The sequence below is a fragment of the Euprymna scolopes genome, chromosome 29 (genome assembly GCF_053919585.1).
Source record: "Euprymna scolopes isolate OS-2025 chromosome 29, ASM5391958v1, whole genome shotgun sequence".
Taxonomy (NCBI): domain Eukaryota; kingdom Metazoa; phylum Mollusca; class Cephalopoda; order Sepiida; family Sepiolidae; genus Euprymna; species Euprymna scolopes.
The window spans coordinates 31068777-31084839 of NC_136510.1; the positions used below are offsets into that span (position 1 = coordinate 31068777).

Consider the following 16063-nt stretch of genomic DNA (forward strand, 5'->3'; position numbering starts at 1 on the left):
GTATCATGGTTCAGTTGTGCCCTAAACAAAAACATTTCAAATGCACCCCTGCTTTATCAAAGAACTTACTGTTGCTTTTATATGCCAGACCCTTCTTTTATAAAGGTGTTAAGTCTGTTCCCTCTTTAGTTGCATTTTTTTGATTATCGTTTTTTAATACTTATTGGAGAGATCAATACAAAACCTATCTAAGAACACTTGATATGTAATCTATCCCGGGTTATACCAGAATGTTGAAAATTGTGATTTTGCTGTGAAGGTTGGTTAGTGCAAGAAGAGTTCAAGGATTAAGTTGCTGACATATGTCAAATTCAGTAGCTGGGGTCAATGATAGTACCTAGAATAGGTCAATTGGGTACACATGAGAGAGAACATGGAAGGAAAGAAAGAAAGAGCATGAAAGAAAGAAAAAGATATCTTTTCTTTCACGTGCAAATTAGTCTGGTTTCCGATTTTGGATAGAGCAGATGCGTCAAGATTAGCGCATAGGTGTCGGAGAAAGAAACGCAAAAAGAGTTCAGAATAGACGATTAGAAAGAATGAGAACTGCCAAGACTCAGAAAGAGTAAAACTCAGCATTAATTAAAAGAAGCCTCTGACTTGTTATTTTGTGCATGCAGTTCCCTTTGCAGCTACGAGTGACAAAGCCAAGAGACAGAAAAGAGGTATGACAGGTATATCAAAATGTATGGTTATAAACACATGCACACACATACTTAGACAATAAGACATTATGAACACGGCCATATATAGACACTAGAGGTATCACGATTACATATATAGATAAAGACAAAGAGACATGCACCCAGACGTGTATATCACACACTTGTATAAAAGATACACGTAATGATATATACATGCCACAGACAATACCGCTCCCCTCAAACATCACATTCCCAGACAAAGTATGAGTGTGAAATTTTTGTTAAATCAGTCGCGCCGTTTTGAAGTCCATAGGGAACAAACTCACACAGACTTAAGTGCCTTTTCTATATAAGTATAATATATATAATATAAATGAACTGTACCTGGCACAGCAGCTTTGGGACCAGCTCCAAAAAACTGCAGTTTCCTTAATTCATTGTTTGCTGAGTAATCTATTTTGGAATTGGCATTATGAGGTGGAATATGTACCTGTTAAAGAAAAAAAGAGAAAAAAAGAGGGGAAATTATAAAAAAAGTTTTGTTTTTTTTTGCTTTGCAAAAAAGGATTTTAATTTGTTTATCTAAATCTTTTGACAAAAATTTAATATTATTTATATTATTGGCATAAAAACAGTTTAAAAACAATTTGGAGAAAACTTCAAACAGGATGTGTGTTGAAATGCAATTTCTTAAAATAAAAAAAAAAAAGTCAAGAAATCAAGGGGAGGAATTCCAAACTCAGCCAAAGCTAGACAACTATGGTAAGGTTAACAAAATATTAAAAAAATACTATATATATATATATATATATATATATATATATATATATATATAGCTAACAGGACATCAACAATCCATGGGATTTGATCGATTTTTAAACCTTTGCAACATCAACATGTGCCATATTATTTCTAACAGCTCTACCATAAACACTATTGAGCAATTTTAGATTCAATAATACTTTTTACCAATCTTACCACAAACAAAAAAAATTGGTAGCATCCTTTATATAAATAAATTTCGTGCACAAGTTTCATACTTCTCAAAATCAGATGAATATAGGATCGTTCATTGTTTACAATAAATACTAAACTGAGGATTCTGAGAAGGTATAAAATGACTTGTGAGATTATAAAGTATATATAATATACTTACATCTATGTACACTTATGCAATCTCACCATTTAGTGGTCATTATTGAATGCCACATAGCCACAGATGTCCTTGCTACATTCAGTAATGTCCAAACCACATTAATCTCAACTATGTCACATCCAGCTCTTGTGAAGAGGCAGCTAAATAGATGTACACTAAGTAAAACATTGAGTTAAAAATGTAAGAAACGCAAAATATATAAATGAGGTTAAAAGGAAATCAGACGTAAGTAAATTTGATGTGAACAATTATATTAAAGTTTTATAGGTTGGGTTGAACGGGTTTCCTCTCGAGCATGTACAGCATGTTGAAAGTGCAATGGATCAAAGGCACTGTACTTGTTTAGGAGGAAGCCAGCTCAACTCAACGATAGCCATTACCAGTTTATAGGTTGGTAGTCAAAGATGGAGGCAGTAAAATTGAGATTTTAAATGATCAAACTGAAAACTATAAATTTATTTCAAAAGGTATGTCTGGGCAAGAGGGCAGAGATCAACTGAAGATCCACATAAATCAGAATGCAAGCTAGCTAGAAGACACTGCTGTTCAATATTCTATCTGGTTTTGGTTATTTAATGGCATATCAACCCCTTTTCTGATTTTTGGAAAAACTTTTTATGCTAGTTATTTATATCTTTAAATATTCATGGTGTTTGGTTTAATTGTTTTATAGAAGAAAACTGTTTTGTTAATTTTAAAAAAAAAAATCTTTGGTGTATTTCAGGGGCAGGAAACCAATATTTTCATATAGACTGATCTGGTAGCACCAGATGCTTTAACATGCATTACCACTTGGCCAAAGTTGACCTGGGAGCAATCATAACCAAGGGGCAACTCCACATTTCCTACAACCCCCAAATGGATGCCTTTTAAGGTCATACCCAGAGCCAATTTCACATTTAGTGCAATCTACAAACAATCCGTACACAAGGAAGACTGAAATCTTCAATGAAACTTGAAATGCAAGAAGACGCAAAATACATTTCTCTTTTGATGCTCTCAATCACTCTGCTAGTGAGAAAAAAATTGTGGATCATAGATTTGATTGTGCAACCATATGAGGATTCATCAGTAACAGAATCTTAACTGTCAATATCAAACAAGTCAATAGTAGTTGTGCATTTTTATCTGAATTGATCTTCAGTTTGAAAATCGCAAAAAAGAAATCTGACAGTGCCAAAAATTTGTTACAATCCATTGAGTAGCTTTCATATAAAAAGAAAAAAAAAGCTGAAGTACTGTTTGAAAATTTCTTTTATATTTGGATACACCATAGGAGTTCAATCACAAAATTATTATCCACATAAAGGGTGATTTCTCAGCTAATGACTTATTTCTTTACATTTGAAAAATAAAAGTACATAAAGTTATAAGTGTTAATGTAATTTTTCCCATTCTGGACAGTTGTATCCTTTTTCAAAAACTACATTGTTTTAATTTTATATATATAAAAAAAAAAAAAAAAAAAGAATAGGAAGCCTTTAAATAACTGGACATCAGATAAATTTGATAGTTTTTTTTGTTTTTTTTTCTTTTTACTACCATGTATTTTGAAGACTGTCCAAAATATTAAAAATTACATCAACTATAATTCATATACCATTGTTTTTCATAAGGATATTTTTTGTAGTAAAAAACATTTTTAGCTGATAAACACACACACACTTTTCAAATCAGCCCAAACATTTTAAAATGCCTATTGTAACCCCTTTCCCCTTTCTGACCTTGCACTCAACTCAAAACTAGACACTCCTCCCCACTGGACACAAATAGCTTTGCATGCATTAACCATTTTCCGACTACTTCTAGCACTCACACTGTCAGCACAACGAAATCTTACACATTCCTGACAATGTCTTGACGAAAGACAAAAAGCAACAAAATCGCGACATGCTTTAAAGAGACAAATCTAACGATGGGACATTTATTAATAACTTTGGTTTATACAGAAAACATTAGAAAAGTGAAAAATTTTTTTTTTTTTTAAACTAAACAAAAGCTCTCTGTTGTCTTCAACAATGTTTGTTTAAATGAAAAAATGCTGCCTATATATATATATATATATATACATTATATATATATATATATATATATATATATATATATATACATATTATATATTTCTCTATACTCCCATAAATTCGAGGATCTTTTTTGTGTATCGATATTCATATTAAAAACCCTTTTTTTCTATTTATTTAAAAAGAAAATAACTTTCTTATATGCGGATCGTGGAATTGCATTCACTAGCAAATGATCTAGCTAATTTGCATATTCTTTTAAACATTCATTTTAATTCCCTATTAGTTTTTTCAGTTTTCTTATGGGATGATCATCTTCAGTTAACTATTACGTGTAATTATATTAATGCAGATATTCTACATAATTTATATTTGCGTAAAAAGTTGTTTCCATATATATTTATGTATACATATATATTTTTGCTTAAAAAATTTTGCCTACCAAACTCTTGTTAGAGTTTTTGGTTCACAGACAGAAAACTTCATATATAAGGTATTTGAACCCATGCAAAACTTTCTAGTTGGGTTTTAGCCCAGGAAAATCAGTACAAAAGTGTGAAAATTAAAAAAGAAAATGAAATTTGCCAGGTGAAGGTTGGATGCCAGCATTATGAATATGCATGCATAACGTAGTAGCTATTGGTTAATGCTTTAATGTTTAGTCTTACAGCAAACATGTCTTCATAGCTCTGAAAATAACGATAGAGGCAAAAATAAATCGTAAGCTAAACGTTCTGGCTTTTATTCTCGGTGGTGGCACACGAGTCATTTTTTTTTTTTTTTTTAAACTTTAAATCATTACTATATATTGGGTCCAATATAATAATAAATATGAAATCTGCATTAATAAAAGTATCTTATTTAAGCGTATTTTACGATTCAGCAATACCGGGTGCCCCTGCTAGTATATATACATATATAAAAATGACAAATATGGTTTACATGCCTTGCAGAAAATAACCATTTTAAAAAATGATGGTACCAGCAACTTTTGAATGCTAAGACAAGCGTTTTGTTTTTAATTATAAGCAACCATAAAAAGTTGAAAAAATAGAGTGTTTTGCTTTCCTGTTGAGCAATTTTAAAACTACATACTCTTCCCTACTTATGTTGCAACAGCATTAACCCTGATTGCATTGAACCTGCGCCTTCCCTCATCAACCATTGACAATGTATTCGCCAAAAAATGTGCATGTATTAAATGTAGCTGATTGCTTATCATCACACATAGTTGGAGAGAGAAAAACAAAAAATTTTTTTTTAAATCTGCCTACAATTTTTGTTTGAGGTAGATTGGTTTCAGCCAACTCTCTGCAACTGTATTCAACAATAATAAAGTTGAATGGAAGAATACCCTAGAGCTAAGTTTCTGTTTAATTAGAGTACTTACTAAATAAAATACTTTCTTTTTTTTTATCTAATGAGTCATCACTTATCAAGGCTTAAAGAGATAAATAGACCAAGCTGTATGATGGATACTATGAATGGATAAAAAATCTTTACATAAAACAGCTGACCCACAAAACTGCAATTTTTCCGTCCTTTGCAAGAAACATCTCACAATATGCAAGGACTAAAGGACAAAATAGTGGGAAAGCAAGAGTTATGAGGTTACTAAAAGTAAATTCAATGTCCATGTTCCATTATAATTACTAAAGTACCTAAGTACCTGTTCTATGAAAACACTGGAGAAAAACAAATAACTTGAGTATGGAGAAAAAAAAAAGCTAACTTTACTTACGATCATGATACTTTAGCAACAATTCTCATTTTGTATACTTTGAAACTGCTCTCATTTTTTATACTTTGAAACTGCTCTTGATATGAGATACTGAATTGTCTCATTTAGTGTACTAACTATATTTATATATATATATCTATAATATAAAGCTGAACATCTGTGTGTGTGTCTGGTCACAAATAGGCTCCTGTATGGTTGACTATTATAGAAAACTGATCACATATAATGATAGAAGATGTATCGAGACACAGGAATGGGTAGGTTTGATCTGGTATAATGATGATTCATTAAAATTGTGGGGTCTGCGTACGCGCCTGGTCCACAAAGTATGGAAATAAAAAATTTTAAAATTAAAAAAAAAACAAAATAAACGTTTACAAGTGTTTTTGATATAGATGTACATAATACTTTAATAAGGATGGTATAATAAAATTGTGGCTCTGTGTTCGCGCCTGGCCTCCATAGAATGGAAATAGGCACAAACTTTAATAAAGACTTTTCATATCTATCTGTGTGAGTATACTTTGATAATCATGTTTCAGTTTGAAGAAATATGGTATAATAAAATTATGGGGTGTTCGTTCGTGCCTGACCTCCATAGAATGGAAATATGTCACAAAGTTTAACAAGGTTTTTTGATATAGATCCACAGAATATTGTGATATGTGTTTCAGTGTGAACAGGCATGGTATAATAAATTATGGGGTTTATCTATTTTATTTTTACTTTCATCATATTTTGCTTTTGTTTTGATGCCCCCAAATTCGAAGCTATCTCTTTACAACCCTTCCTTTTCATAACCTATCATACTTTCATAAATCAGAGTCCATTTTCTGTAGGCTGTTTTTGAACCCAGTCTACGATGGGTACTTTTGCTAGTACATATATATATATATATATATATATATATATATATATATATATATATATATATATATAAAACAGAAACACATAATTATGATGGGTTACAAATAAAAAATGCATGTTGGATGAGTGATTAGTAGTTCATTCCTAGCTTTTGATAGTTATTAAGTTTTTTTTTTTTAAGTAAAATAATAATCAAATAAGAAATAATCATTTTTAATCTTTATTGAAACTAGTGAACAGATGGTTGCAGAAATGAAAATGAAACAAAATATTTGAACTGAAAAAAAAAAAATATATGGAACAATGGCTTCAATTAAATTAATAGAAAAGATTTGAGAATTTGTTTAAACTGAAACAGAAGTCAAAAAAAGAAAAGTTAGCTTTTCAATTGAGAACATTCTATCATTTGACTTTCATTGTAAATCTATAAATATGCAAATAAATGTAAATCTAGTTATTAGGAATAATAAATTGATAATTATTTCTTAATTATGGTCAGCAATCAATAAATCAATTTAATATACAAATTGTTTTATCAATTCATTGACTATGACAAAATTAACTTAAATTAAAAGTTAAATATTTTAATACATTTGTTTAGCAAATATTAATAGGATTAAATGAGGAATGATAAAAGAATTTGAAAGAGCATATTTTGGGAGTCTATCTGTTTAAAAATTTAAGAATTTGATCAGCATATTAGATATTCTGTGAGATTTTAAATAATTTTTAAATATATACCCACACACACATAAAAACTGAACTTCTATTCATTAAAATAAGATATGTATATAATGAATGAATGAATACATGTGAAGCAGTATTGTATTGTTCTACTTGTATATTTGTGTTCTTTTGCAAATATTTTATATTGACTAAAAATTTAATCAGAATATATACTGCAAATCAGTCATTGTAAAATAAAACAAGCAACTTTGCTGACAAATAAATTTGTATCCATACCTCCTCAAATTTTCATTAAAATTGGAATAAAAAATTTAAAAAAATTACAATCAGTAGGAGAGCTACAACTTCTAATTTTAACATTTTTTATTTCAAGAAATAACTGATTAACAGTTGGAAAAAAATCCAATTGCAAGAAATGTACACAGTCAAATGATCACATCATTCCAATAAGATACTTTATTCATTTAAACATCATAAAAAAAGGGGGGGGTAGTTTATATTATAGTCTTCACACCTACTTAGAAAAAATAAGATGGCTTTTTCATAGGACCAGGATTTTTTTTTACAGACAAAATATATTAAAACATTTTTATTTCCATTAATGGTTTTACTAGTATTTTCTAACTATTTCCACTGCAACAAATTAAAAAGAAATTTGTTAAACTAAAAATTTTTTTGCAGATTCAATATTAAGCTGAAAAACGATGAATTTAATAGTTCAAATAGTGGTAAAAACATTGGATTTTAAAGAATTACAATATTAATTTCAAATACAAACTGTCAGAAAAATATCTTAGAAAATGTTAAAATTACTAAATTTTATGGAAGAATAATCTTTTCTAAATTTGTGGGATGAGAAGCTATTGCAATTAATTTTATTCAAATTATTGTCCTAACTTTGTAAGCATATATTTTTAGAATTCTTTTCATGTGTAGTAGTCATCCATGATAACATTTCCCCATTTTTAATGGTATGAATTGCAATAAAAACAAAAAAAGCTAAATAAATGCAACACTTTGTATTATTAAACTGCTATTCTCATTTTGCTTGTTGTATTCAGAACATTTTAGTCAAAATTAGCTCCGTCCGTTCTTCAAGTGCATCTTCAGCTACTTAGGAACCTAACAATCAAACACAGGAATTGGAACAGAATTTCACAATAAACCTTTTATTTAAGCCACAATCATTCCTCCAGTCAAGAATGGGTGGAATACTGATTTTATGTAGAGGTTCGGATCAAAATGCTATACAGTTCCCCTAGTTCAACTATTAAGTTCCGAAGTTTGGAGGTTACATCGGTTAAAACATGTGAATATGACAAAGATGAGAATAGTAGTAGGTCACATTTCACATGATTGCTTAGATCATGTTAAGCACAAGTGTTCATGGATTTAAAAATCTGGGTAAAATTGACCAGTTAGTGAGAAATATTAGCATACACAATATACAAAAATCAACAACATTGAATACAGAGAGAGGGGAGAGTCAGGTTCTCACATACGAATATTTGAAAAAAAAAAAAAGTTCATTAATAATAATGTACAACAAATTTCAGATTAAAAAAAAGCACATGCAACATAAGATCTGTTTCGGTGTAAGAAAAGGATACTAAATCTGACCTTCATTTCTCTAGATTAGACAGTTTTCATGTACTATAAATAATTTTATCATTATTGATTGCGAATGAAAAACACAGAATTGTCAGTTGAAACAAAATTTGTCCTCTTAACCCTTTTGAGTTGAGGGTTATCATCCCTTTATATAATGCAGCAATAGTCTGCCAACATGCTAGAGTTCTGTTTTCTTTTAAAATGTTTCTCCATCACTGAAATATCCTGATGGAATCTTTTACTACATTCATTACTCGCATCACTAAGATTCTCTGCAAAACTCTAGAACGTGACAATTTAAAAAAAAAAAAAAAAAAAAAAATGTACCCAATTCGATAAAAAGACCAAAAATGGATTTTCCATGCTATTGTGCATATAAAAATAACTACAGATGTTCTGTACTTAGTGTAACTTGTAAGGAAATAATTGAATTTTTATTTACTGCTTGTGTCATTTGTCATTTAACTAGTCAGCTTTAATAAGTATTTTATTATTATAGGCCAAAACAAGTAAAATGGAGAAAGATTAAATAAAGATTACCAAATTAATTATAAAATTGGAAAACCAAATTGAATCTATTCAAATCTATTTAGTAAAATTAATCACACTAACTTTAGGTGAAACCATAATCCATAGTTAAGGAATCATTCACAAATATTGTGTTTTTTGGCTTTCAAAAACAGACAACTCAAATAAGTTTACTTTTTGTTTTCTTACATATTTTATTTTATCTCTAAGAATTAAATATGAGAAGCATAGAGATAAAATAGTAAAAACAAGTAAAAAAAAAAAGGGCGGGGGCATGTACATTATTACCTTTTTTTTTGTTAGGCATGAATACATGCATGTTTGAAAATTCAAATGAAATAATCAAACAAAAACATTTTCAAGTTCATAAACTCCATAAAAAAAATAGAAAAAACTCCAGATATCATGACAAACCTACTCCAATATATAATAATGCAGAAAATTTGTTATAATTTAAAAAAAAAAAAAAAAAAAAAAAAAAATGGACAAGGTATTTTTTGCATATCTGTTGCATAAAAAAAACAAAACCTTAAAATAAGATTTGTAAAGAAATTAACGATCAATTTTTTCTGATACATTAAAATCTTTTGGTGTTTATCAAACACATAGGTTTCATCAGGCAGATATAGTGTAAAACATTTACCATTAAGATAGTTTTGGCCTTGCTATCATCACAAAAGGTTTACTCATAATACCAACATTACTATTTTTTATGGTTAAGGTTTTTTAAACTCATCTACAATCTATTTTATAGAATAGATTGAATAACTAAAAAAAATTTTATGCTGTTCACCAAAAAAATGATTTGTTTTATATAAAGGGCATGTAAGAAAATTCATATTTTCCATTCATCCAGAAGTAGAATTAAACTCGGCTCTTATTGAATCCAGAAATTGCTTCCAGGCTTCAAAATCATTTTCGAATTTGAAAAGATCATAATGTAAAAAGGTTTCACCCATTATTTTTATCAATGATGAATTAAAATAAGTGATTAAGTATTAAAATATTTAGATATCAGGTTTTACAAGTAAAATTCAAGTATGATGATTCTGTAATGCTAAGCCAAAAGAAATGCTTAATTATGCCTCTGCTGTATCAAAGAATAAGTTTCATTCATGTTCTGTTGAAATTCGTTTTCCAATTTTTTATAATCATTACCCACAGGATGGACCATGCAAAAGTCCCTGCTAAACTTTAAAATAGCATGCTGATTATGTAGTTTGTGCCATAATTATTGTACCATTTCCTCAAAGAACCTAATAATGCCATACATAACTAGTCAAAATTATCAAACTTAAAATCTAAGTGCAATAACAGCAATAAAAACAACATCAAAAAGAAAATGACACTTGTGTTCCCTTACTTCGGGAATTGGTAATAGTGAGATATAGAACTGGGAAGATGGATGAAGTACAAAAAAAAAATGGGAGGGGGGGGAGGAGAAAAAATAAAAAGAAAAAAATGAAAAGCATAAAAAGAGTATTGGAAACCACAAAGGGAGATCCAATTCAGTAAGAAGATGTTTGTAAGCCTACTTACTTCTTCTTTGATATGTTTCTTAGTTTTCCGTGTGTACCCCCCAGCTGACGAATCCGTGGCTACTACCCCATGGGGTTTGTACTCCTTATCCGATTTGTCATCAGCGTCATCGGAGTCGATCTTTGAAGCCTGTGGAAATATTACACACTTGAGGTGACAATCTATCCCCAGAAAGCTTAACATCTATTTTTCATTCGAATAATAAGGACAAAAACAGTAAAATGGAGATGAGAGCAGCTAATTCAACAAATGAGCCACTTATCAATAGAATGAAAGAGAAAATGAAGAGGTTTTGAAAAGTGATGATTTTAGTTAGCACTTCATTTAAAAACTGAAAATGATATGCTAACCAACGAAGCAGTGAACAAGTGTAGCAACAATTGGTAACTGCTTCTTAGATGAACTTTCAACTCTTTGGCAAGCAACAAAGACGAAGGAATTTAGTTTTCTATTCACTTTACTAACAAATCTAACAAAACCCAAACTAGGTAAATTTAGATATATATATATACACATGTGTAGATATATATCTATGTATTCACATAATCAAATACTGAATGTTAATAAGAATCATTATTTGTTCACGCTCATTTAGTAGGTACTCACATTCTTTATGAATAGGGAGTGGTACAAAAACTTAGCAAATGTATTGGTGCTAAGACTTAGATGCCAGCTTCCAATTATATCAGCTGATTGAACAATACTCTCCATTTGCACACAACCCTAAATCATTTCTTCAGTTAAAGATTACCTTAAAGAAAATTATTTTCCAATCTTATAATAATACTTATCACTATGGGGCATACATTTTCTTCACTATTAAAATAAAATGAAGTTTCTACTAACTAAGCATATATTTCTATTTCTGAAAGGCTGTCTATATACAGATGATAAAAAGCTCAATATACCAATTCCCTGGAACTAATATAATAAAAACAAAAATTTAAAAGAAAAAAGTAGAAAAGAAACCTATTAAATAATAAGTTGAAAATGATTTTACAGTTTTGCATGACAAGAGTTGAAATAAAAAAAAGCTATCACAAAACATGACAAACCATACATTAAAAACTTTTAAAAAAATAGGATTGAAAGAAAAAACAAATAAAAAACATGACATACAAAGCTACATAAAACCATTGTTTAGCCAGGTTGTAGTTTTGGGGCTCCAATTTGGTAAACAATAATTAAATATTCAATACTAAATTTGAAGATATTTTAAAGAATTCATGTATTAAAATTTGAATTCAGTCAAGTGATCAGTATTTTTTTAAAATAAAAAATGAAAACAAAACATTTGGCATACTTCTTTTTATATCGCAATCTTGAGATATTATCATATTGCAATTTTTCTTTTGATTTCTAACATTCTTGACTAATTTAAACTCACAACTTATGCTGTACTTTTCAATAAGGAAAAAAAAAATGCAACAATGTGATTTTCTTAACAATAGTTACAAAACAGCCATATTTGTTTATTAATAGAATCAAGTCAAACTTGAAAAACAAGAAAATGTTAAAAAATCATGACGGGCCATATAACATAGTATTTAAAAGTCAGTTTGATCATAATTTAGATAAAACATTTTCTATATTCACAGCTTAAAAAGCCAGTGTGACTAATAACAATGATGATAGACAATTCACATATATGTAAAGAGACTTGCATTTTAAGTTACCCTTTTCAATTAAGATGAAAGTGCAGTATCTGTTTTGATACCATACTTCATTTGTTCCGTCCTCAGTCAGTGAAGGAGAGTAGGGCAATTTTTTGTTCCAATTCAGACTGCCCCCTTTTGGAATGTTGAATTTTCTCAACATCCAAAATCAACCATATGTATAACTATCCTTGTTATAGAGGTAAATATATAGGGGCATTAGACATTTTAAGTTAAATTTCATTTTCTTTAGTTCAGAAAGTGATTTTTAACAAAGTTTACTAATAATTACCAATACAACACGAGTCACGTTTGAACTAATGATAGATGTTAAAATTAAAAACTGTCAGCCACTTTTCAATGTTTCCTAGTTTATAAGTGATTGGAAAAGATTAGTCTATGCCAAGAATTTATTAACATAGATACTCTTGGTTTAGATGATTTGTTTGATATGTGTGTGTGTAAATGAACAATGGCAATACAGGACATCAGGTTTTTTGCCATTACATATAAGTTGTTCCTGTAGACCCTAAAAAATTATGGGTTGTTCACGTTACTTTTATGAATGGAATCATCTTTTTATTATTTAATCATATATGATGCCATATAGGATCTTTTCCCAGTATATTCAAAATGTTTTAGTAGATGAGATACCCTTTTATGACACTATCTCTTTGTGAAGTTATAAAGGGTTTTCCTCAGAGTCTTTCTCTTTCTGATATCATTCAGTGAGTACGAAGACAAATTTTGGGTCTAAATGGTCTTCTAATGTGTGTGTGTGTGTATATATATTAGCAGGCCGCCCGGTGTTTCCCTATTGAAAAATATGCATAAACATATTTTAATTCATGCAGATTTTAAAAATTTATTATTATAGAGCCAATTCTCTATTGATTATTATCCAATATATAATAATGATTTCAAAAGTTGCAAAAAAGAAAAAAGTATCTTGAGTACTATCTGCTAGACTCGAAACCAGAACGTTTAGTGCTCCAGCCCTAGTTGTTATTTATCTCTCCAGCATTGTTACTGCCTGAGCTACTGGCAGATGGATACAAAAAATTAAAAAATCAAGCGACTTTAAACTAGTAATGTTTTATTCGACTTACGCTGCCATGATCAATTGTTTTTTTCAATTTTGACCCCTTAGCAACAGATTTTGCTGGCTAAAAACTAAACCGAAAGTGTGCTATAGCTCCAAATATTCTATATACCGAATTTCAACGGTAGAACAAATATTCAAAGAGGAGTTTAGTAGACTTTTCGCACACACCGAGAAGGTCACACACACACATAAATATTTTCATGTGCTAGACTGTTTTCATTTTATATTCTGCACAATTATGCATAATGTAAAAACTATGTATAAATAGAATTCAGCGTAATACTGAAATGAAACTAATCATTTCACAAGAAACCATAAAAATGAATAATTAACACTTGTTTTTTAAAGGAATATGTAAATTAGTATATCCTCATGTAGTAGCTCGCATATCCATGATTGAGTACATTAAGTTTGTTTTAATATCAATGTCAGTGCGACAAAAAAAAAAAAACAAACAAAAAAACAAAACGTATATATATATATATATATATGAGGGGCGTTTTCATTCTGCCCAAATGGATCAGAGGGGATTGCAAATTGCATTGTTATGATGACTGAACTTATGTATTCATCATCTGAAAGTTTCATCTCTGTTGCAGATATTGACAGTGTGACACTAAGAAAGCAATCCTTGTCATGAACGTGCATCAGAAGCAGAGATAGGTCATTGAATTCCTCCATGCAGAAAAAATTAAACCAATCAACGTTTACAAAGTTGATGTCAGCAATTTCAGAGTGGCAACAGAGATTCAAGTAACGAAGTGTGCTCTGGACGTTCATGCACAGCCACTAACCATTTGCTGGCAAAAGTGCATTGAGAATGATGCAAGCAATGTAGATAAATAAATTCTGGAGCACAAAATGTTGCTCGTTTTAATGGTAACTCATCTTCATAGCTCTTCAACACTTTTTTAGTTAAAAAAATAGGATTTATTACTTTTGGAATAATCCGTGTGTGTGTGTGTGTGTGTGTGTGTGTGTGTGTGTGTATACATACATACACACATTAGTCACTGATTAAACAGACAGCCATAACTGGTCTTTTATGGTCCGTTTTAAATGGGTGAAACCATCCTATGCAACATCACAAAGGATTCCAACCCCACAGTTTTGACATTATTTTGTACTCACAAGTCCTTGCTTATCAAGATCCAAAAACCACTCAAGGATAAGGGTAGAGTTTATTGGGTGAACAGTGAGACAACACTGAGGATTGGAGATGATTTGTGAAAATAGGCAAAATTTGATTATTTAACAGGATATTTGACAAGAAATTCTTAACATACTTGAAAACAGACAAGTTATTGTAGTCAGCTGGGAAGCAGCCCTGTAGTATTGTGTTATACAGATGAAGAGTTGTTGGAAAGGAACTTTGCTCATGGAAGTGCTGCTTAGTTTTAGGTACATAGAGAAAAGGAAATTATTTACATTGGTTTTAGCTAGATAAATCTTTGCCACAAATGTTTTACAGAGATTGACATTCAAGCACTTTCCATTAACAACTAGCAATGTCTCTTCTGTAAGAAATAGTTTGTAAAAGACATCTATAACTAGATTTCAAAGTTGATTGTGTATTTTGTCGAGGCAGGAAAGAGTGGTTTGAATGGCACTCCACCGAGTGTGGCAATAGTATTCCATCTTAAGACCTATCCTACTCTTATACAGGTAGAAAATTGCTTTAGGAGCGAGATACTTTCTGGGGTGATTGAATGACCCAACCAGTTTTCTAGCACTCTTAGCAAGACATCTGATGTAAGTCTTCCGATTTAGGTATGGACTGAAAATCAGTCCTAGAAAGTAAAGCAGGAAAATTCCTCAAGGAGAGAACCATTCGTTTAAACTGTGGCAAAGTGAGGATTCAAGTATTATTTGGTGAAAGAAAAATAGCTTGGGTTTTAGGTGCATTATAAAGTAACCAACCAATTTTTCCTCATTACAATGCATGCTTCAGAAGAGAAGAATGAGGATTAGAAAGCTCTTCATTATTAGTGCAGTTAGAGATGGTTCTGCATAGATGTCAGCAAATGATTTTAGAATAAGAGAGGAGAGTTGGGCTGAGAAGAGACTCTTGAAGCACACTAGCATTGAAGCTTGCTTCAGACTTCTGCCCATCAACTACTTTTATAAACCTTTCGGAAAGAAAGGACTTGATGGTTGAGGAAATTTACAGATATTCTATAGCTAACAAGCTTGTGAAGCAAACCTTTGTGCCAAATCCTATTAAAGGCATTTAATATGTCAAGAGCTATTACCAGAGAAACAAAGCCCTCATCAATAGATTTTCTAATCCTGTGGGATATTACAATCAGCATGTCAGCTGTTGATTTGGTAGGGCAGTATCCATATTGCTTGTCTATTTAAGTGGAGGATGTCATTTCTTTGCAATGTCATAAAGAATTTTCCCCAGAGTCTTTTGCAACTCTGTTTAAGTGGCTAATCTAATTCAGTATGCACAGAGACAAAGAAAATCAGTTTTAGTCGTAGATGAGATATTAACAATGGTCTATTC

The 16063-nt window shown here is 30.3% G+C and overlaps 1 protein-coding gene across 5 annotated transcripts in view; it reads right to left on the reverse strand.

Moving 5' to 3' along the window:
- LOC145252570 (lysine-specific demethylase 5A-like) overlaps positions 1–16063 on the reverse strand; it is a 123297-nt gene that overhangs the window by 84235 nt on the left and 22999 nt on the right. For 3 of the 5 annotated variants that reach the window (XM_080112189.1, XM_080112192.1, XM_080112188.1), the window contains exons 6-7: positions 10795–10923; positions 1029–1134 (exon numbers count right to left, since the gene is read on the reverse strand). In XM_080112189.1, the coding sequence (XP_079968315.1) occupies positions 1029–1134; positions 10795–10923 (235 nt within the window). The remainder of the gene's footprint in view (positions 1–1028; positions 1135–10794; positions 10924–16063) is intronic. The other 2 variants (XM_080112191.1, XM_080112190.1) reach the window with 1 other exon arrangement.